This window comes from Capricornis sumatraensis, chromosome 20, assembly GCF_032405125.1.
Source record: "Capricornis sumatraensis isolate serow.1 chromosome 20, serow.2, whole genome shotgun sequence".
NCBI classification, from domain to species: domain Eukaryota; kingdom Metazoa; phylum Chordata; class Mammalia; order Artiodactyla; family Bovidae; genus Capricornis; species Capricornis sumatraensis.
This window is the reverse complement of record NC_091088.1, coordinates 19759488-19780053: the sequence shown is the minus strand read 5'-3', so window position 1 is coordinate 19780053 and position 20566 is coordinate 19759488. Positions and strand designations below refer to the sequence as shown.

General features: G+C 61.8%; 2 protein-coding genes across 4 annotated transcripts; both read left to right on the top strand.

The window, feature by feature from the left end:
- Positions 1 to 181: 181 nt before the first annotated feature.
- On the top strand, positions 182 to 8193 carry RNF166 (ring finger protein 166). 3 transcript variants are annotated; one of them, XM_068992732.1, is made up of 6 exons: positions 182 to 336; positions 4379 to 4535; positions 5832 to 5944; positions 6299 to 6413; positions 6499 to 6606; positions 7279 to 8193. In XM_068992732.1, exons 1-6 carry the CDS (start codon positions 182 to 184, stop codon positions 7342 to 7344), a joined length of 714 nt encoding a protein of 237 aa, XP_068848833.1. In that variant the 3' UTR covers positions 7345 to 8193. The 3 variants fall into 3 exon arrangements, with proteins under 3 accessions (XP_068848833.1, XP_068848834.1, XP_068848835.1); XM_068992734.1 differs by lacking the exon at positions 182 to 336 and adding an exon at positions 2567 to 2623; XM_068992733.1 differs by lacking the exon at positions 4379 to 4535 and having other exon boundaries at positions 182 to 295; positions 5877 to 5944.
- Positions 8194 to 12824: 4631 nt separating this feature from the next.
- SNAI3 (snail family transcriptional repressor 3) lies at positions 12825 to 18240 on the top strand. Its single transcript, XM_068993401.1, has 3 exons — positions 12825 to 12900; positions 15981 to 16601; positions 18062 to 18240. The coding sequence occupies exons 1-3, from the start codon at positions 12825 to 12827 to the stop codon at positions 18238 to 18240; spliced, it is 876 nt and encodes a 291-aa protein (XP_068849502.1).
- The last annotated feature ends 2326 nt before the right edge of the window (positions 18241 to 20566 follow it).

The window sequence follows — 20566 nt, the reverse complement described above, 5'->3', positions numbered from 1 at the left end:
GCGGCCGCTCCCTATGACGTCAACACGACGCCGGCGCAGCCGTGACGCTCGAACCGGGGGCGGGCACTCCTTGTGACGTCAACTTGGCGCCGGCGCGGCCGTGACGCGCAGGCCGGGCCGGGACAGGGGCGGCGGCGGCGGCGGCGGCGGCAGCGGCGGCGGCGGCGGGCCGGGCCCCGGGATGGCGATGTTCCGCAGCCTGGTGGGCTCGGCTCAGCAGCGACAGCCGCCGGGCGGGCCCGCTGGCGGGGACAGCGCCCTGGAGGCGCAGTACAGCTGCCCCATCTGCCTGGAAGTCTACCACCGGCCCGTGGCCATCGGCAGCTGCGGCCACACGTGAGTGCGCTGGCCTCCGGGAGGCCGCGGGGTCGGGCGCCGCCCCGGGGAGCTCTGAGGCCACCCCAGCGCAGTCCCAGCACACGAGGATTTGGGGGGCGAGGGGCTCCACCCGCAGCGCCGTTTCTGCCCCCTGGGTACGTCCATCCGCCTCAGCCCAGCGTCCTGCCCCCTCGCCCCGGGCGCTCGACCCCGATCACCCCGGGCGCTCGACCCCGATCACCCCGTCGGCAGACAGGGCCGACCTGCAGCTCTGCCCGGTCTCGTGTGCCAGGAGCCGCTGACGGCCTCGGCGGGCCTCCCTGGGAACTCAAAGGGCAGCGGGCGCGACCTCTGTGCCGGTCGCCTTCCATCTGGTCTAGTGGAGACTGGGGTGGGCAATTGTAAATAAATGCTTTGTGGCTTTTGCTGTCAACTATTTTTTGGATCCGCTGTCAGCTTGTCGTGACTGCAGAGGAGAGGAGTTCCCTAAAGTTTGGACAAAGGCTTTCTTGGAGTCTGGTGCTGTTTTGTTTTGATGGAGAACTTGGGTCACCATGGGTCACTGAGCAGCCAGGCAGGCTGGCCCTCGGTGGACCAGATGCCACACACCTTGCTAGGGTTTCAAGCTGCTCCTGGGCCAGTTGTTTCAGGAACACAAACCTGAGGATGTGGCTCTTCTCCCAGCAGAGAGCTGCACTCATGTCTTCTGGGAGCTGTCAGCCTGGTTGGGAGGGGCTGAGATCAGAGTGTATGGTCTCCAACTCTCCAGAAGGCTGAATAACACAGCTCTTGAGTGAAATTAGCAGGGTGGGAGAGGGGACAGGAGGGCTTAGCTGCCCACAGAGTTGCTGAGGAGGTGGGGCCGAGGTGCACCCAGGATAGTAGGAGGCCCCAGAACATTTTGCAAACAAAGGCAGCTGGCCTAGGAGGTTCTTGACGCAAAGAGGGAACTGGAACTGCTAGGTGTGTATGCTGTGTATCCTCAGGCTGCGGGAGTGTCAGGAGTCGGAGCGCCTTCAGGCACACACAGTGCAGGCAGCACAGACACCCACCTGCGCACCCTGGGAAAGCGCTGCTGACTAGTCCTGAAGGCGCTGGCCTCACTTTTTCATGCTGTTTGTGACATTTTGGCAGGGGCAGCCTTTGAACAGCACCTCTCTCGTCAACACGCACCAGTGGGTGTTGTCACAGTGTGTTCAGCTTCTTCCAGCCAATCATTGAGAGAGCTGCAGAGCCTGTCTTGGGGCCCAATTTTAGAAAGCCTTTCCTGGGCTTAGGATTTCTATCAACACTCACCCAGCCCTAGACACAAGCCTTTTTCCCCAAATAAATCTTTTTAGAATACAGAACTACACAAACTGCTGTGATAGCATATTCTTTCATAACCTCTCCCCACACTTTTCTTGGCAGAATCAGACCCCTCTGCTCCTGTTCCTGAGGCTGGTCCTGCAGCAGCCTCTTCTTCAGCTTCTGCCTTGGAGATATTTTCTTCCTGACCCTACTGCTGATGTAAATCTCCTGGCTGGTTATCTCTGCTGCCTACTTTCTATAAGTTTTCTTTTCCGATGTTTTGAAGGCGTGTGTGCAAACAAACAGGAGAAGGCAATGGCACCCCACTCCAGTACTCTGGCCTGGAAAATCCCATGGACGGAGGAGCCTGGTGGGCTGCAGTCCATGGGGTCTCGAAGAGTTGGACACGGCTGAGCGACTTCACTTTCATGCATTGGAGAAGGAAATGGCAACCCACTCCAGTGTTCTGGCCTGGAAAATCCCATGGACGGAGGAGCCTGGTGGGCTGCCGTCTATGGGGTCACACAGAGTCGGACACGACTGAAGCGACTTAGCCACAGCACAAACGAACACGAAAGATTTAAAGACACCCCTTTCCTTTTAAAAAGTCTGCTGGTGGTCTGGTTATCTGCCTCACTCCATAGCTACCTGACTAAGCAGTTTCCTTCACAAAATAGGTTTTCTGGAGGTGACAGCAGCCCTGCCTGGGCCTGGACTCCTGCTCCAGCACCCGACAGAAGGGGACAGGTCACAGGGAGGGCTTTCCAGCAGGAGCCCAGAGGCAAGGGGGCTCCTCGGTGGAGACGGTGGAAGCACTCCCAGGAAGTCCCCAGAGGAAGCCAGTCATCTGCCACGCTCAGGGGATGCCCTGGGCAGTAAGCTGCACCTGGAACCAGAAACCACCTGGCTGCTCCTGACGCTCTGACGAGGCCTCCCCTAGTGCCGTGTATTTGGGCCGAGTTCTGCTTGGGCTGCCCCCAGCCACTGTGCCTCTTCTGTCCATCCGCCCTCTCTGGTCAGTGCCATCACACTGTCTCCCGCCTAAGTGTCCCCACGTGCAGTCTGTTAACGAACAGAAGTTGTAGAAACACTGGCACACTCGTGCATAAGGAGATGCGGAGGGAATGTTGGTAACAGACATTTTCTGAGTCCTCCCTGCTTGCAGAGGCCTGGGAGAGAGGTGCTGTTACTCTTCCAGCACAAGGAAAAGGAGATTGGGGCAGCCGAGGGCAATCCCCAGGTGTTCAGCAAAGCTGAGGCTGGAGCTCAGGCTTCTGGGCCAAGCCGGCCTCTCACCCCTGTCACTGAGGCCCCTCCTGCGGCCACAGCCCCCAGCACCCATGGGCCAGTGCCTGCAGACACCCGGAACTGCCGAGCATTTACCAGCCTGGAGCGGGCTTCTCTGCTGAGTTCGCAAGGCCTCTGTCCACAGGCTCAGTGGCCTGAGAGGCTTGGGTCCCAGGCAGCTCCCCTGGTCTGTGCAGGGGGTGACCAGTGGGGACAGCACTGGAGTGATGGGTCCACGCAGAAGAGGCTCTGGCCAGCTGACGGGCCACCCCCCACCCCCTAACCAGGCCTCCGTGCACCTGCGAGGGCAGGGGCCATGCTGCACCTCGTTCTGCCCCCGGCTCCTTAGGGAGTAAGACAGGAGCTGGCAGTGCAGTGGGCGGGTCAGGCAGGGCTCGTCCTCCTTCTGGAACCGCAGCTTCCCTGCCTCCCCTCCCCACCAGGCGCCCCTCTCCTGACCCAAGGCCGGTTTGTCCTGAGTACACCCTCAGCCTGGCACTCTGCAAGCTTCCTCCATCTCCTTGTGGCTCAGGGGACACATCCCTCACTGAAATCACACAGGTGGCTGCATGGGAGCCAGCATGCAGGAGAAGGGCCCCTGGATCACCTCAGGTGCCTCTTCCTGAGAAGAGGTGAAAGTCTGAGGCGGAAGGATGGGGACCCTGCACTCTGCTGGGCCATCTGTGCCCCCAGAAATGCCCGCAGCCCTCTTTCTCGCAGGGCTGAGCCTGTGGGCTGTGGACGAGGCTCCAGTCTCTGCTGAGCAGACCCCTTGGCACTTCCTACAAGGCCAGACCAAGCTGGTCCTGAGATCAGGCTCTCGGTCCCTCTTGTGCCCCAGCTGAGAATGTGTGACCTGCGGTGTGTGCTCTTCTGCAGCACAGAGCTGGTTGTGAACACGAACTGCTGTGGCCAAGCACCTGAGGGTGCAGGACACAGCACCTCCAGAGACATGGATAAGAGCTCAGAGCTGAGAGGAGCCTGAGCACCTGGGCACAGCCCCTCTGCCACCCTGCCTCTGCTCAGGCCGGGCCCAAGGCCTGCTTGCCTAGGGACAGGGCATGTCCCAAGACTGGTGACGTTCCCTGGCCAGCCTTGGCCCTGCTCCGTCTAGTGAGTGCTGGGCCCTGGGGCCCTGTGGTTTCCTCTCAGCACTGGGGGTTAGTGATTTTACCCTCAGACTTAGTGGGTGGAGGGCCTCCTGGGTCTCCCATGCTGTCCTGGAGCCCCCGAGGTGTTGTCGTCACCCGTGGCAGTGAGATGGGCAGGGTAGGCCCTGGCCCTCCCGCAGCCAGCGCTCTTGCTGGGACCAAGTCTAGGGGCCAGCACAGGACGGGGTCACGGCTGCAGCTCAGGAGCCCATGATGGGGCAGGGACAGGGTCATCTTTCAGCCAGACAGTGCCCACCCCGCCCGCAGGCCCCGCACAGAAGCACCTGCTGACATAGGGGCTCACAGCCCTCAGGCCCGTGTCCCCCCTGCAGGTTCTGTGGGGAGTGCCTCCAGCCCTGCCTGCAGGTGCCGTCCCCTCTGTGCCCGCTGTGCCGCCTGCCCTTTGACCCCAAGAAGGTGGACAAGGCTGCCCACGTGGAGAAGCAGCTCGCGTCCTACAAGGCGCCCTGCCGAGGCTGCAGTAAGAAGGTACTGGCTGGGCTCCAGGAGGGTGCATCGGGGAACCAGGCACAGGCCACCCCCCAGTCCTGTTGAGCAACCTGCCATTCCGCTCACTTCCCGAGCGTGGCCCAGTCTCTGGGCTGTGGCCGATGCAGGGACTGGGGCTGAGCTGAGCCCACCCTAGACACAGCCTAACACTCCAGTGACCCTCGCGTGCAGGTGGTGACTGAGGCAGGCCCAGGCCCACTGTCCCTCCAGCACCTGAGCCCCCCAGCCCGCCCGACACCTGCTGTTCCTGCAGGCAGGCACACCACCTCTCAAGGGACCCAGCCTGGAAGCAGAATGTGCAGTGAGGTTTTCAGATTCTGCCATTGCTCAGGTTAACAGGTTAACTCTCCTGAGTTATCACAGTAGGAAGTGGCCCTGGTTGCTCTGTCCCCAGGGTCAAAGGTCTGAATGTCCAGGGGCCTCTTTCAGGCTCGCGTGCCCCTCCCTCCCAGCCCAAGAGCAGCGTGAGGTGCCCTACGCTCGGTCTGTGTCATGGTTCTTTCCACGCAGGCAGGATCAGAGCAGCAGGCCTCACGCAGTGTCCCCAGCCCTGGGCAGAGGAGGGCCAGGCTGGTGTCAGGAGGCCCACCCCCTGTACCCCAGGCTCTGGGTGGGCGCTCCTGGAGGTTCTTGTTTGTGCCACCTGGGAGGGCTGCCCGGGCCTCTTTCTTCCGCTCATTCCTGCCTGCCCCGGGCAGCCAGTGCGCTCCTGCCCTGCCCTGTTGAGCTGGTTCTGCCTCTGGCCGGAGCGGGCAACCTGGTAATCACGAAGGCTGTGTCACGTTAGTTTTTCTGTTTCTTAGTAACGAGTTCTCAGCACATCTGACTGCCTAGAATTTTGTCTGCTGGCTCCCATTAAGAGGGGTGACTTTTCACAAACACCCTCCCCTGGGACTTCCCTGGTGGTCCAGTGGCTAAGACTCCACGCTCCCAACGCAGGGGGCCCGGGTTCGGCCCCTGGTCAGGAAACTAGATCTGACAAGGCTCAGCTAAAGATCCCAAGTGGGGCAACTAAGACCCAGAGCAGCCAAATCAATCAATCAGTTAAACAAACAACCCTCCCATGTCCCCCAGCTCCCCAGGGGCCCCGTCAGGGCCCCCCCGGAGGCCCCCTGCCCCCTGCATGACCACAGTGTGAGCTGTGAGCGCCTGCTTCTGGGTGTGGCTCTGCAGCCCTGGGTGCATCGGCCTCCTTCTCCAGCCAGGGTGCTGGCCGGGGTGTCAGGAGCCAGGGGCTCAGCCCCCGCCCCCTGACCCTGCCCTCTGTCTTCCCAGGTGACGCTGGCCAAGATGAGAGTGCACGTGTCCTCCTGCGTGAAGGTCCAGGAGCAGATGGCCAATTGTCCCAAGTTTGTCCCTGTGGTGCCCACGTCCCAGCCCATCCCCAGGTAGGCCCCATGCAGGTCATCCTCTGGGGCAGTTTCTGGCCTACGTCACAGGGTGGGCAGTGTGGCTCCACCCTGAGGAGCTGTGAAGGGCCTCAACCCCTGCAGGTGGGGACCCAGGAGGGCCCGGCGCGGCCCACCTGTCACCCCCCAGTGGGAACGCAGTCCTTAGGCTGGGGCCAGACAGACACCACTCTGGGCGGGCAGCCACGTCGAGGAAGGAGAGACTGGGAGGTCCTGGTGGAACGTGCAGAGGGCAGAGGCTCCACGACAGCAGGGCCCACAGTGCGGGGGAGGGCGAGCCGGCTGGGCCATAGGAAGGGGGGCAGCGCCACTCACCCCCCGCCCCCGCCCCAGCGCCGTCCCCAACAGGTCCACCTTCGCTTGCCCTTACTGTGGCGCCCGCAACCTGGACCAGCAGGAGCTGGTGAAGCACTGCGTGGACAACCACCGCAGCGACCCCAACCGCGTGGTAAGCCTGCCCACCCCCGGGACCCTGCTCCCCACGCGCACGGCCTCCCAGGCCCCGTGGGCTCACCCCCCCTGCTCTGTCCCAGGTATGCCCCATCTGCTCGGCCATGCCCTGGGGCGACCCCAGCTACAAGAGCGCCAACTTCCTGCAGCACCTGCTCCACAGGCACAAGTTCTCCTACGACACTTTCGTGGTGGGTGACCCGCCTGGCCCTGCCCCGCCGCCGGTGCTGGTGGTGGGCGGGTTTGCAGGCCACCAGAGGCCCGGGGGGTCTGGGCTGTGCAGTGGGCCCCTCACCCACAGGCCAACCAGCTCTCCTCACTCGGGGCGCCTCTGGGGGAGGTGCCATCCCAGGGGTACCGTCTCCCCGGTTTTGCACTGAGGCCTGGGGACAGACCTTCCTTGGGGACGGGCCCCTCCAGTGCCCACTGGGAAAGAGCCACATCCCGCCTGCAGACGCTCGCCTCCTGGTGCGCCCCCAGGCCTGCTCGTTCCGTCCCCTGCCAGCCTGCAGGCACCCGGCCTTGTAGGCTCCCGCCTCCGCTCCGCCCGCACCTGGTCCTGATGGTAGAAACACAGGAGTGCTGGCTTCCCCCACTCCGCCGTCCTTGAATCTGGGGGGGGAAGGACAGCTCTTATTCCTCGCATCCACCGCACACAGTCTGTCCAGCCCTCCGTCACTGGGCGCGGTGTCCTCAGGGCAGCCAGACCATCCCCCACTAGTTGCCACGAGGTGCCCAGGACCCATGACTGTGAGGCTGAACGGCGGCAGGGCAGGGGGCTGCATGCGGGTCTGCTGGGGTGGCCGAGCAGGGGTGGCCCTGAGAGGCCACGGCGCCCCGCCCAGCTCCGCCCCGTCTTCCAGGACTACAGCATTGACGAGGAGGCTGCCTTCCAGGCCGCCCTGGCCCTGTCTCTCTCCGAGAACTGACGGTGCCACCACCGGCTGAGCCTTCCCGCCTCCAAGGACAGAGCCCGCCAGCTCCTGCGCCCAGACCCGCCTGGGAAGGCGCCTCGAGGGCTGGGCAGAACCTCATCGCTGCCAGAGGAGAGGACGCGTCCCCACCACCTGCGCTCCTGCTGAGCGCCGCTGGCTCCTCGGTGCTCGGGCTGAGCACGTGGCCTCGCGGGGTGGCGAGTGCGGCCCCTGTCCGTGTCTCAAAGCCATGCTGTCCTCCCTGCAGAGAGGACCCTTCAGGCCCCGCCACCCAGCAGGGATGCGCAGGGGCCCGGCCCAGCACCTAGCAACGCTTCCCCCTCGCGCGCTCGGTACTGGCTTTTGTGATACCTAGAGGTTCCGCACTTTTCTATATTATCCGGTGTGATGACCTTTTCACGTTTTCTAGAGCAAAGACAAAGCAGTTACCCTTCATATTGCAATATCTGTGTTTGACTAGGAACAATAGTATTTTTATGGAACATTTACAAAATTATATTTTTAAAAAAAAACAATCAAAAATGAACGGTTGTGGGATAGGTGGGGGAAGGAAGGGAGAGACGGGACAATGGCTGTGTGTGGGGACCAAGGTGACCACATCCCCAGGCCACCTCGCCTTTCCCCAGGCCCCCTGTGATCAGCCGGAAGAAATCCCAATGTCTGGCCACTTGTGGAGGCAGCCGGGTCTGCTCCTGGCCTCCCGCCTGGGTCCTGGCCTCAGCCCCGCTGTCACTGTTCTGAAGCTGACAGCCTCCTGACCCAGGCAGGGCCACCCCCAAGGGTGGCAGAAGGCAGGGGCCGGGGCAGTGGCTGGTCAGGCCAGAAAATGGCTCACTGGCACCTTCGTTTGGTTCCTAGCGTAAATTATTGCTGTCTTAAAAAAAAAAAAAATTTAAATAAAACGTTTCAAAGCATCTCAAGTGGCCTGACCAGTGCATTTCTTTCAGCAAATATTAACAGCAGAGGGCTGGAGTGGGGTCAGGAGGCCGTCCTCTGCTGCAGGCCTGTGGTCGTGTGTCCTTCCCCAAGGAGTTCCACCTCTGAGACTCCCACAGCCTCCCCAGGCAGCCTGCCAGGCTGTGCCCTCAGCATGCGCCCTCACTGCAGCCCAGGAGCCAGCCCTCCTCTCAGACATCCATCCAGGGACAGTGGTCTCAGGCCAACATGAATACCAGGACCCCCCTGCTGTTTCCAAGTCACCACGGGCCTTTAAAACACCGTGAGCACCCCGTGTGGTCAGGGTCCTGGTGCGCTGCCGAGCTGTCCCTGCCTGCCTCCCCTAGCTGTGCCCTGGACCCTGCCCCTCAGGAGAAGGTGAGGCTCCCGCTGACCGTGGCAGGGCAGACAAGCAGAGGCCTCCATGAGAGGAGCGTCCTGCCTGGGGCACAGCCAGCCTATAGAAAGCCTTCCTCAGGAGCCACCAGCACCCCGCCCCCCACCGACCACCCTCTGACCCCACTGGCCACAGACGCCACCTGCCAGCCTGTCCTTCCTGCTGCCTTCCAGATGAGGCCGTGACGTGATCCCGGGGCCACCCAGGCCCAGCCTCAGCTTCCCCAGGGCTGGCGGGAAAGGAAGCGTGTGGCTGAAGTGCCCCTCCTACAGGAGACTGAGGGGCTGGGATTCAGGCCCCCGTGCGCAGTAGGGGAGCCTCAGGGTGGCCCTGGCCAGTCCCCCGGGGCCTGGAGCCAGCGGGGGCAGCTCGAGGACCACCCGGCTCCAGAAGCCAGGTGCAGACGCTGCCCCGTGTCCTCCCCGCACCAGCCCAGCGCCTCACTCCGCCACGACCCTCCCCTGCCCCCGGCAGTCGTCAATCCTGACCCCTCCGGGGCTGGCCACCCTGCCCCCATCTAGGGCCTTCGCTTCCTCCCCCCCACCACCCCAGAGCTGCCAGCACGTCGTATCCAGGACATGTGTGGTTCTGGGGTCATTGGGCCCATGTCCCAGCCCCAGTTCAGCCTCCAGCCCTGGGAGCAGGGCTGGCAGCAACTACGTTCTCCCCTCCTGGACACAGCCAGGCTGGTCAGCCACAGGTCCTGACCTCACAGTGCCCTCGAGGAGGCAACACCCGGGTGTCTGTCCCCGAGTCTCGCCCTGTAGAGGCCTCAGCACCCACCATGTCAGCACATGACCAAGGGCTCCCGGCCACCGCAGGCTGGCAGTCCCCAGGGGTGACGCCCAGGCTGCAGCGCCTCCTTCTAGACTCTCTGACATACCCGAGCACCGCGCGTCTGCCCACGAAACATACTCCCTGGAAGGAGCCTTGAACTCCCTCTCGATAAAGCAGCGCAGACTGACAGGCCCAAAGACACCTCCACACGGTGGGCCTGAGAACACATCCCCAGCAGCGTGTGATCAGCACCAGCCGGCAGCAACCTTTGGCGCCCAGAACCCATGCTGAGCCCTGTTCTCTGGCCCAGCCAGCTGCCAGGGCTGGGATCCCACCAGGAGGAGCAGCCCTCACAATCACAGAGAAGAGAGCCGCGCCCCGTGGCCCTCAGGCCTCTACCACAAGCTGCCGGGAACGAGGGCCCAGACAGGGAAGGGGCTCTGAGAGGGTGCCGTGGGGCCCAGAGTTGGGAATTCGGCTGTGCACCAGCAGACACTCCCCTGCAAACCCCGGCCCACCTGCAGAAGCCTGACCGCAGTGACACCCGGCACAGCTCCTGTAGCATCACTCGTGTGCACGCCAGAGTGCAGGCCTGCACACACCTGAGCACTGCATGCACACGTGTGCAGCCCTCCTCAGCCCCGCATCACCTGCGAGGCTCAGTGCCTGGTGACACACCCGCTGGGGGTCACAGCTGTGGGTGAAGGCCAGGTTCCCCTCCCAGAAACCCCGTGTCACACAGCATGTGAGCCCCTCCCCCCACTTAAGAACCAGCCCTCTAGAGGGGTCCTGCAGCTGTCAGCAGCTGTGAGCCCCTTCTGGGGGTGACCACACACACACTGGCCACCAGCCTGAGCCAGAGCACTGGGTCCGTGACTTTGGCCAGCCACAAGGATGCTCCAAGGCAGGCTGTCACAGCCACGCCCTCATGACAAAGACACCACACACCGACACAGGGGCCACGCCACCAGGGCAAGTGCCCCGAGTCCTGGGATAGCCGAGCCCCAGCTGCAAGGCCAGGTTCTGAGTGCCATTCTGAGCCCCAGAGCCAGGCCCACTTCGGGGCCAGGTCCCTTCACCCCAGTGTCCCCGGGGACGGGCATGCCTGGACCACACCTGACACTTTTCCATCTAATCTGACAGGTACTGCTAACCCCCAACCACAGACCCAACCTCGCCCAGGCGCTGTGGGGGAGGGCGAGAGCGTCCCACCTCTCCAGCCCTTGGCTGCGTCTAACAGGGATGGGCTTTAAACATTGGGCCAGGAACCCCAGTTAGTAGAAAATCCAGCTTAACAGAATACAGGTGCACAAGCCCAGAACCACATTGTAAAGCACAGAAAAGAACAAAACATACCTGTAAAAGAAAGAGAACACCAATGTAGGAGGAATTGTAACAATCTTACCTGGGCTCTGCTGGCTCAGTGTCTGATAGAGGTAAGCAGGTGTGTGGCCACAAGCAGACATCACCAAGCGTCAAGGGCAGACCCTGGGGTTCCTGCAGGTCCTGCTCTGACGGGAAGCACCATTCCAGGAGGCTAGGGGGAGTGGGCTTCCGACAGCGCAGCATGGGGCCTAGCTGCAAGGCAAGGTAGTCATACTGAAGACAGACGACACAGAGCAGGGTGAGGGGGCACTGCCACCGACCTCCCAGGGCTGCATGGTTGTGAGCGGGGCGGACACGTGGGTTTTCCTCTGTGAGTCCTACTCCAGCCTGGCCCAGACACAACCCTGTGAGTCACAGCCGAACAGGGAGTCTGTGTGACCACAGGAGGGCAGTTCTGAGCAGTAAGCAGGGACCTCAAACTTCCCTTTGGGTCACTGCTCATGGCAGCCCTCGGAAAGGAGCACCCCACCCCAGAGGTGATCTAGGGTCCTCAAAATCCCTGGGGTGTTTCCTGGGTGAGATCAGCTGGTTCTCCATGGGCGTGCGCCAGTCCCTCTGGGGACCAAGGTCAACCTGGGGCAGCCACACAGTAGTTTACTGGGCAAGGAAGGACAGTGTGAGTGCAGGGCTGGCTTGGGGATCTGCAAGTGTTATCTACGTCTGGGAAGACGGAAAGGAAGGGAAGGTACACAGGGAAAGCTTGAGGCCACAGGAGAAACACACAAGCAGAAGGCAGCCACATGTTCTCCGAAATGCATGTGAGTGGCAACCAGTGGTAAGCCAGGTGATGGGAGAGACAGGCATCTTCTCCCATCTGTGCCCCACCTGTCTGTTCAACCAAGCAACAGACACCCTGAATGAGGCTGGAAGTGCCAGCCCGGTCCCGGTCCCCCTGCCGCCTACTTCAGCACATTTTCTTTTCTGCAAAACTGAAGGCATATAAGACCCGGCGTGACTCAGGCCTCCCTCCCCACGTCTCTCTGAGGCTCCTCTGTGGGCTCTTCACCACCTCCACTCACCCCCAGGCTCCCGGCTGGCAAAGCACCCGGCTGCACATGGTGCCTGCGCCTCTCAAGGCAGGCCTGCTGCACAGCCAGGGAAGGGCCTAGCGGTTCTCACGGGCCTGGCAGTGTGTTCCTCCACCCCCGCCAGAGAGGGACACTTGAACTCATAAAATGTCCACATCAGAAGGTACCAGACATGCAGGCATGGCCGTCTTTTGGTGGCACTGAAAACTCCAAAAGACACAGAAGTTGAGGCTGTCTGGGTCTCACAGACTAGGCTGCGGAAGCGGGTGCAGGCACTGCCCTCTCACTCCACTTCCCACAACTGCCTGTCTGAACCCTCGGAACTCCGGAATGTCAGGTGGTGTCCTTTCTCCCACCAAATGAGCTTTCTGGAGCCAACTGCCAAAGTACTGTCTCTTTTGGGTCCCCTCCCAGTGGGAGAGGGCCGCTCTCCCCGAGGCCGGTCGAGCCCCTGGTCACCATTCTAGCGGGTCAGCAGGGTCAGCTCTGGAGTTCAGGGCTGGCGCTCATCAAACCTACCTTTGCGGGTTTGCGCAGGAGGTGGAGCGGGCTTGTAACTGGCTGGAGCAGGTTCTCTGAAGCTGGACTCTGTTTAAGCTCGAACCACAGGGTGGACTGAGCCCAGCTCGGCTTTTGCCCAGCCCTGACCTCCGCCCTTCAGTCCACGGCGAGTGGGCGCGCCAGGTCTCGGGGTCGGCATGACTCATGGCGCGCGCCAGGGAAGTCCCGTGGGCTGGACACGCAGCCACGCGCTCCCTCCCCCGCGGCCCGCGCACCTGTCCTGGGCGTGGCCCGCGGCCCCGCCCCGCGCCTCCGCCCCGGCCCTGCCGCGCCGCGCGCTGGTTGGCCGAGGCGGCGCGCTATGCTAATAACCTGACCCTCCAGGCACCTGCGGGCCGCGCAGCCCGCGGGCACCGGCGGACGCTCGGCGGCACCCGCGCGAGGGCACCATGCCGCGCTCCTTCCTCGTGAAGACGCACTCCAGCCACAGAGTCCCCAACTACGGGCAGCTGGAGACGCAGAGAGGTAGGGGCTGCGCGTTTCCCTGCCCAGCCCAGGGCTCGACTCCCGCGGGGCAAGAGGGGAAACGCCTCCGCCACCCCCACCCCCCGCGCCCCCCGGGAGCCGGGACACCTGTCCCAGGTGGGAGGGGGGACCACAGGGCTGAAGGTAGGAAGGTGTCCCGCGGGCGCCTTGTGCACTTCAGGGACCTCGGCCTCACGTCAGGCAGAGTGGGTGAGGATTCTCTGTCCAGTTAGATAAGTTTCCAGGCCCCTAGTCACTCAGGCTCTTTGCTATGGCCTGGCATGTTCATCCTAGCAAAGGGACCCCAGGGCCATCTTCCTTGGACAGGATATTTGAGACAGCCCCACAGATATTGCGGAGAGAGATGATGTGACCCCAGGCTGCTCTCCAAGGGCCCCCAGAGCATCCTGGCTTGGGTGGTGAGCAGAGAGAATGGGAAGAGTGACCCAGGGGGCCCGTGGTGCCAAGGCCCAGCTCACCCAGTAGTCTGCTGGGCTCCCCCAATGCCTTCTCACCCCTCCTTGGGGTCTCCTTCCTTCCCACCCCACCTCACCCTAGAGAAGGTTGCCCAGGGTAGGTTGGACTAAGGGAGGACAGTCCTCACCCAGCTAGGGAAACGGGTGTCCAGCAACCAGGCCTGTGTACTCATCCCCACTCCCTTTAGGGTCAGGACACGTGGAGGTCCCAGGGCAAAGGCCTCTCTAGAGTGGTTAGAGCTGCCTCCAGCTCCACAGCTGCTTGGGTTGACCTCTCTGGGGTACTGCTGTCTGAGGGGGGAGGAGGGACATTGTGGAGACTAGAGCACACAGTCAGTGCCCACTCAGGACTGGCAGCAGGGAGACAGTCCAGGCTCGAGGGTGGGGGGCGGGTGCTGCCACCAGTGGGCAGAGTCTAGGACTGGGAGGCTCAACTTCACATTTAGAAATCCAGTGGAGTCACCACCAGCAATTTTATAAAATAAAAAAGAACAGAAACCATCAGAGTGCAATGCAGACGGTAAAGGAAGCTTCTTTTGGAAACACATGCGTGACGGAATACATAGTCCACATAGGTCATGGCTTTAAAGGCTGAAAGACCGCTGTCTAGAGTCCAGCGTCACGGGCGCCCCACTTTACATCTGTGCAGCCCTGCAGCCGCCCAAGGCCCAGTGACTGACGGCCAGGGAGCAGCCTCGGGGCCACCAGTGTTCTGCTCCCTCCCCCTCTCCCTCATCCTTGAGCACCAGCTTCCTGAGGCCAAGTGGCTGTGGTGACCCTCTTTCTGTCAGGCAGTTAACCTAGCATAGACCTGCTAGGTTATGGGGTCCTGGATTTGGGGTCCCCCATTCTTCACTTTTCAATAAGTGCCCTTTTAGGCCTCCCCAGGGAGGGCTGCCGTCTGTGGGGTCACACAGAGTTGGACACGACTGAAGCAACTTAGCAGCAGCAGCAGCAGGGAACCCCTGAAGCCTGAAGGGAATTTAAAAGTCTATTCTCCCAGGAATCTGAGCTACAGGATGAATGAAACAATCTAGCTAACCCAGGACGGATGGGGATACATTTAAAGTGTTAGCAGAGGTACCCCTCTGTGGTCCAGTGGGCAAGACTCTCTGCTCCCAATGCATGGGGCCTGGATTCAACCCCTGGTCAGGGAACTGGATCCCACATGCCGCAACTAAGACCCAGCACAGCCAAAGTAATTAATTAACTAAAAAGAAAAGTATTCACAGAAGCATGCAGTCACAAGCACCCAGCAGATGGCTGCCTCTCCCCTGCCCTCCCACTAGGGCCGACACTGGCCCCCAGATAGGGTTTGGCTTCATGGTGGCACCTGGGGCCTGGGCAGTGGCTGAGCCTCAGAGACTTAAGGTGACTCTTTTCCTATGCAAGGGCCCTTAGACTCTCCGGGCACCCCAGTGCTGTCTCCAGAAATTCCTTGGACTTCATCTCTTAGCTGGTCACTGTCCAGCCTCCATTTCTGGAAGGACAGGAGACTGGTGTGTTGATGTTATCACTGGGAGGACTGCAGTGGAAAATGGTGAAGTCAGGAGAGAGTGGCGGGGGGCAAACTTCCCTCACTTATCCATTTCTCCGCATCCTTGTCAACACGTCTAGTTGCCTATTTCTAATTCTAGCCATCCTAGCGGGTATGGTGTGGCACCTCACTATGGCTTTACCCTGCACCTCCCTGCAGGCTAAGGATACTGAGCATCTTTTCCGGTGCTTACTGGCCACGTGTATGTCTTCCTTGGAGAAATGTCTATTCACATTCTTTACCCATTTAAAAATTGGATTATTCATTGTTTCACTGTTGAGTGCAGTTTCCCTATATATTCTCAACTCTAATTCCTTATCAGAAATCTGATTTGCAAATATTTTCCCCATTCTATGGTCTGTCTTTCTCAACCCAGAGCAATAGTGCGGACGCAGAAATGGGGCCAGAGATTTATCTCGACACATGAAATAAGAAATAGACTGAGAGCTGTTTGGAGCTTTGATCGTTGGGGAACTGCAGAACTGAACTCTTACTTGCCTACTTGTTTACTCTGGGGGCTTCTGCCCCTGGGTCAAGCATGAGGCACACTGGCCCACAGCCTGAGGACAGGCCGACCCAGGAGGCAGTGGACACCAGCTGGAACAACCTGTTTTGACCCGGGAGCATCTGCAGGAGGCTGTGTGCACCAGTGTTGCGATGGGCAAGGGGGGGGTCAGAGGTGACTGGAGGCCAATTAGCTATTTTACACACGTCAGCCTGCTGCCAAGTGCTGTGAATTGATGCTGTGTGGGAGCCCACAGGACGGAGCTCCAAGCTGGCCCTGAGCTGGGGTAAAGGCTCAGAGGCAGGGTCTGTCCTGTCCAGGGGGCTTCCATTGGCCCCTGAGGGCTGCTCTGGGACCCTGTGAGATGTTTCTCTGTCCTTGTTTTTAAAGAGGCACTGAGATTCCTGCTCTGACCCAGTGGCCCACACTTCTGTCTGGTGAGGACCTCCTTTGCACAGGGCTCCCGAAGGCCTGGTTGTGGGATTGGGCCAGGAAGGCGGGTAGAACTCTAAGCACTGGGACTCAGACTTCACCGTGCCCTGTCTCCCCGCCCTGCTTCTAGATACCAGTGGTGCCTGTTCAGCCTGTGGAGGGCTGGTGGTGCCCTTCATCCTCCCAGACAAGGTGGCCCCGTCCACATCTGGCGACTCTCCCCAGCCCTGGGACTTCACCTCCGTCGTTGCCCATGTCTCCCTGCCCCTCCCCACGTTCCTGTGTAATGAGGAAGCTGGCAGGGCCTCGGGGCCAGGCCCCCTGGAAGTCAGCCTGGAGGACCCTCGGGCTGGCCGGGCCCCCAGCACACCTCTCAGAGACAGTGTGAACCACCTCAACCTTCCTCCGCTGCTGGCTCTGCCCACGCACTGGCCCTCGATCCTGAACGCAGATGGGGCCCAGGCTCCGGGCTGCTGCCTGCCTCGGGCCGAGCGGGCCCCCTGCACCCTGGGGGGCTTCCCCTGCCACAAGCCCTTCCACGCGCCGGCCGCCCTGGCTGGGCATCAGCAGCTGCACTGCCACCTGCAGGCCCAGCGCTGCTTTACCTGCAAGTTCTGTGACAAGGAGTACGGCAGCCTGGGCGCCCTCAAGATGCACATCCGCACGCACACGCTGCCCTGCCTCTGCGCCGTCTGCGGCAAGGCCTTCTCCAGGCCCTGGCTGCTCCAGGGCCACCTCCGGACCCACACAGGTAGACGCGGGCCCCCAAGGAACCAGTGGGGGCGGGGTGAGGCCTGGCTCTCAAAGCGGGAGGTGCGGGGGAGAGGGGTGGTTTCATGAGCAAGAGCAGATGCGCACACAGTGCTTCTACTTCCTGGTGTCCTGAGGCTGTGGTGCTAAGGCCCACACCCCCGGACTCACAGGCACCGGGTTTAGGACACACAGGCATCATTTAGGGGGCATTCCTGTCTCCAGTATCAACTCACACACCTGGTGGGATGCACAGGGTGTCTGCAGGGCCTGACTTCTCACATTCCATGAACTTTCCAGATTCTGGAGGAGAAGGAAAGGAGAGGAGCCAGAAGGGCCTGGCTTGGGCGGGAGGACCCCAGGGGGTCACACAGTCTGTCTGAGGGACAGAGACGGGGGCTGGGAGTTACTCTGGAGCAAACCCATCGTTGGGTGAGAGGGTGGCCGCAGAGTGCCAAGTGCTGCAGAAGAGGGGCAGATGGGAGGGGAACGTGGGGCATGGAGCCGCGGCTTCACTCTGTCAATTATAAACTAAACAGCCCACAAACAGTGCAAGGGCCCGGCCTTGCCCTGCCCCCGGGGACTCGTCATCTCGAGTCCTGGGCTTTGTGAAGCACTCGGTGATTGAGAGACAGGCACGGAGAGGCAGCTCCGGGCCTTACAACACACACTTTCCATAACTGGACCCTCCCTTACCCTCGGTCACAGCCCTGTGAGTCGTACTGAGTGAGGGACGGGAAGGAGGGTTTCATAGGAGCCTTTTGTCATGCTGGAAATCCATCTGGTTTTCCCCGACCACTCACTGAGGATGTCCCCCTCGGGGCTCCCCATCATACCATCAGGGGTCAGCGCCCTGATCTGGGAACACAAGGGCCGGGCAGCGGGAACATGATGCTCTGGGCCCCGCGGACTCTCCACACAGGCAGAGCTGAACAGAGGACTCTCACTGACCTTCCTTTTACACCTGTTGGGTCAGCCTAACAGAAGGTCCCAGCAGGACTCTGTCCAAATCCCCGCTCGCCCTGACTGGAGGCGGCCTGGAGGACATGGGCGCGCTCCAGGGCCTGCGAGCCGCCCGCGCACAGCCACCCTCACGGCTTGGTGGGTGGTGGGGGTGGGCACAGCTGCCAGAAGGCTTGCAGCACCTCTCCCGTCCAGGGCTGGTGGCAGGGGCCCCGGGGAGCTCCAGCAGAACAGCCATCTTGCCAAAGTCTGTGTTTTAGCTGCTGAGATCTTTACTGGGCACGTGACCCCTCGGCCGAGGGCAGGCGTGGAGAGGACCCGCCATCAGTTATCCAGAGGGAGGGGGCGACGGGGAGGAAGGCGTTGGAGTCCCTGTAGTGGGGCTGAGCGAGCCTCTGGACGGGGCACAGGTTATTCACTCACAAGGTGGGGGCTGCCCCCTCAGTGTTCTGACTGCTGCAAGTGGGTCCCTCACCGGTGTCCTCTTCGTTCCCCTAGGTGAGAAGCCCTACACCTGCCCTCACTGCAGCAGGGCCTTCGCCGACCGCTCCAACCTGCGGGCCCACCTACAGACACACTCGGACACCAAGAAGTATCGGTGTAAACGCTGCGCCAAGACCTTCTCCCGCATGGCGCTCCTGGCGCGGCATGAGGAGGCTGGCTGCTGCACCCCCTGAGAGGGGAGGGGTGTCCTCAAGGAGCCCGGTGCCCTCCCCTGCCCAGGTGAGGGGCTTCTCTCCAGGGAAGACGCTCATCCTGACGAGAACCTCCGTGCTCAGCCAGCACAGGCGACCCCCAAGCGAGGCTGACAAGGCCGGGGCTGCCCTGGGTGCGCTCCGCTCCTGACTGACAGGTTGACCTGGGCCAAGCACATCCCTGGGGGCCGCCTGCCGGCAGAGCTACCTCGAGGCTCACCTCCACCTGCCTGGGGCTGGGCCAAGCTGTCTCATGTCACGTGTGCACAGGTGCACACTCACGACACGCATCCCCCTGCCTCCTCCTCACTAGGCTGTCCTGAGGAGGGAGCAGCAGGAGGCCCTGAGGTGGGTGGATTCGGGGCAATAAAGAGCCTGCACTCCCGATGCGCCGGCCTCTGAGGCTCGCCCAGTCCCCCAGGTCCGCGGAGGAGGCTGAACTCTGACAAGCTGCTGCAGCTGGATGAGCCGGGCTTCTGGCCAGAGTAGGGGAAACTGAGGGGCAAGGGCCTAGAGCTGTGTGGTACTTCTGGGCTGGCAGCCCCAGGTGAGCAGGACGCCTTCCCTTGGAAGGACGTGGGGACAGTTCAGCGCAGACGAAGGACGGGGTGAGGGTGTGAGAGAGCACCCGAGGCCGCCTGTCTGCGGTGGGCGTTTATCTCCTCAAAGCCTAACTCAGAGGACAGTCCATGCTGTGCCTGCAGCGTCTCTACTGACCACCACAGACACAGCTTCACTGTAGCCCCCTGCCCGCGGCCCAAGCCCGTCACTCAGTGTCCAGCCTCCTTCCTGCACGCGCCCTCCTGAGGCTGCAGCACCCTCAAACCAGCGAACAGCCCATCTTTGATCCCACCCAGACACACAGCTTCCCAAACTGACTCAGACGCTGAGACCCCATTTCCTTGTCATGGGCAGTCACCTGCTGGGCTGGCCCGGCTTCTTGGCAGTGTGTCTGAGTCGTCTGCGTCGGACCCTGCAGGGTGGCGTTCAGGAACCGGGAAGGAAGCCTGAGTCTGGTGGAGATGGGTTGAGTCCTTGACACCAGGAGGGGACGCCTGTTCCTCTCTGCAAGAGGGCTGGTCCCGGCCAAGGGACAGAGTTAGGCACCTCAGTCCTGCTCCCAGAGTGAAGTCACACGGCAAGTGGCAGAGGCTTCCGCTCTCAGCCTTGAGCCACCGGACCTGCTGAGCCCCTTCCTGTGTCCTGTGTGACAGGACCGCACCGCCCCCGGCTCTGCAAACACAGACCCCGAGGGACACGTCAGGGGGCGAACAGGCCCTGGGTGGCTGGTTTGATGACGGCCATCAGAAGGGACCTGGGGACATGCCAGAGGAAACTGGACCTTGGGCTTCTTTGGACCAAGGGTGACCCTGACGAAGCTAACCACCCAGGAGAGCCCCCTGCTCCAGCCTGAGCCAGACTGCGTCCGCCGACAAAATACAGGCCCTGAGGAGGAAGCCACACTCATGCTCCCAGGCCCGCTGCTCCCCTCACAGGAATCAGCCTCCCTCGAGGGGCAGATGGCAGGAATCGGATGTTTCCCTTGAAGGAAACATGTCCTTTGCTGGGGTGGCTGTTACAAACCCACAGAGCGGGGCCCTCAGACCACAGAGAATGACTCCCCCACAGGCCTGGAGGCCGGAAGTCTGAGGCTGAGGTGCCAGCCAGGCTGGTCCCTTCTGGGGCCCCAGGCCTCTCTTAGCTCCTGTTTTGCTGGCTCCTCTGACATTCTGTGGCTCATGGAAGCATCACCCCCACCTCTGCCTCCGTCTTCCCACGTGTGTGTGTCTGTCTCTGTATCCAGATCTCCCCTTTTTATAAGGACACCCAACAGACTGGGCGAGGACCCACGCTGATGACCTCCTCTTGACAACATCCGCAAAGACCCGGTTTCCAAATGAGGCCGCATTCTGAGGTTCCTTGGGGTCAGGACCTCAGCGTATGAATGGGGGGCACTGTTCACCCTGTAACAGCTGACGACAACACCCATTTGCCCAGAGATGCCTGGTGGGTCCCTGTTCCCCTCAGGCACAAAGGGTCGAGGCGGCAGCCATCTCACAGCCAACTTGCTAGAAACACCCCACCAAAAGTGGCATGAGCCCACCCCTGCGGCCCCCTCTGGAGTTTGCTGGTGCCTGACCCCACCTCCTCTCCACTGTCCTGGTCAGGGCCCCACTGCGGGTGAGAAGGGGCCTCTGGCCTACAGGGATGCCCCCCACCACCCCGCACCGTCTCCTGAAGTGCCCGGGCCGCTGCTGGGTGGGGGGGAGGGGTGGCGGGGTGGGCAGCCCAGGGCTCGAGAGCCTCT

What these genes read in the sequence shown, in the direction of transcription:
- SNAI3 (XM_068993401.1), top strand. Translation starts at nt 12,825, where the DNA reads ATGCCGCGCTCCTTCCTCGTGAAGACGCACTCCAGCCACAGAGTCCCC. An exon ending in GCAGCTGGAGACGCAGAGAG is followed by an intron (nt 12,901 to 15,980) that starts GTAGGGGCTGCG and finishes CCCTGCTTCTAG; the next exon opens with ATACCAGTGGTGCCTGTTCA. An exon ending in CCACCTCCGGACCCACACAG is followed by an intron (nt 16,602 to 18,061) that starts GTAGACGCGGGC and finishes TCGTTCCCCTAG; the next exon opens with GTGAGAAGCCCTACACCTGC.
- RNF166 (XM_068992732.1), top strand. Translation starts at nt 182, where the DNA reads ATGGCGATGTTCCGCAGCCTGGTGGGCTCGGCTCAGCAGCGACAGCCG. An exon ending in ATCGGCAGCTGCGGCCACAC is followed by an intron (nt 337 to 4,378) that starts GTGAGTGCGCTG and finishes TCCCCCCTGCAG; the next exon opens with GTTCTGTGGGGAGTGCCTCC. An exon ending in GCAGCGACCCCAACCGCGTG is followed by an intron (nt 6,414 to 6,498) that starts GTAAGCCTGCCC and finishes GCTCTGTCCCAG; the next exon opens with GTATGCCCCATCTGCTCGGC.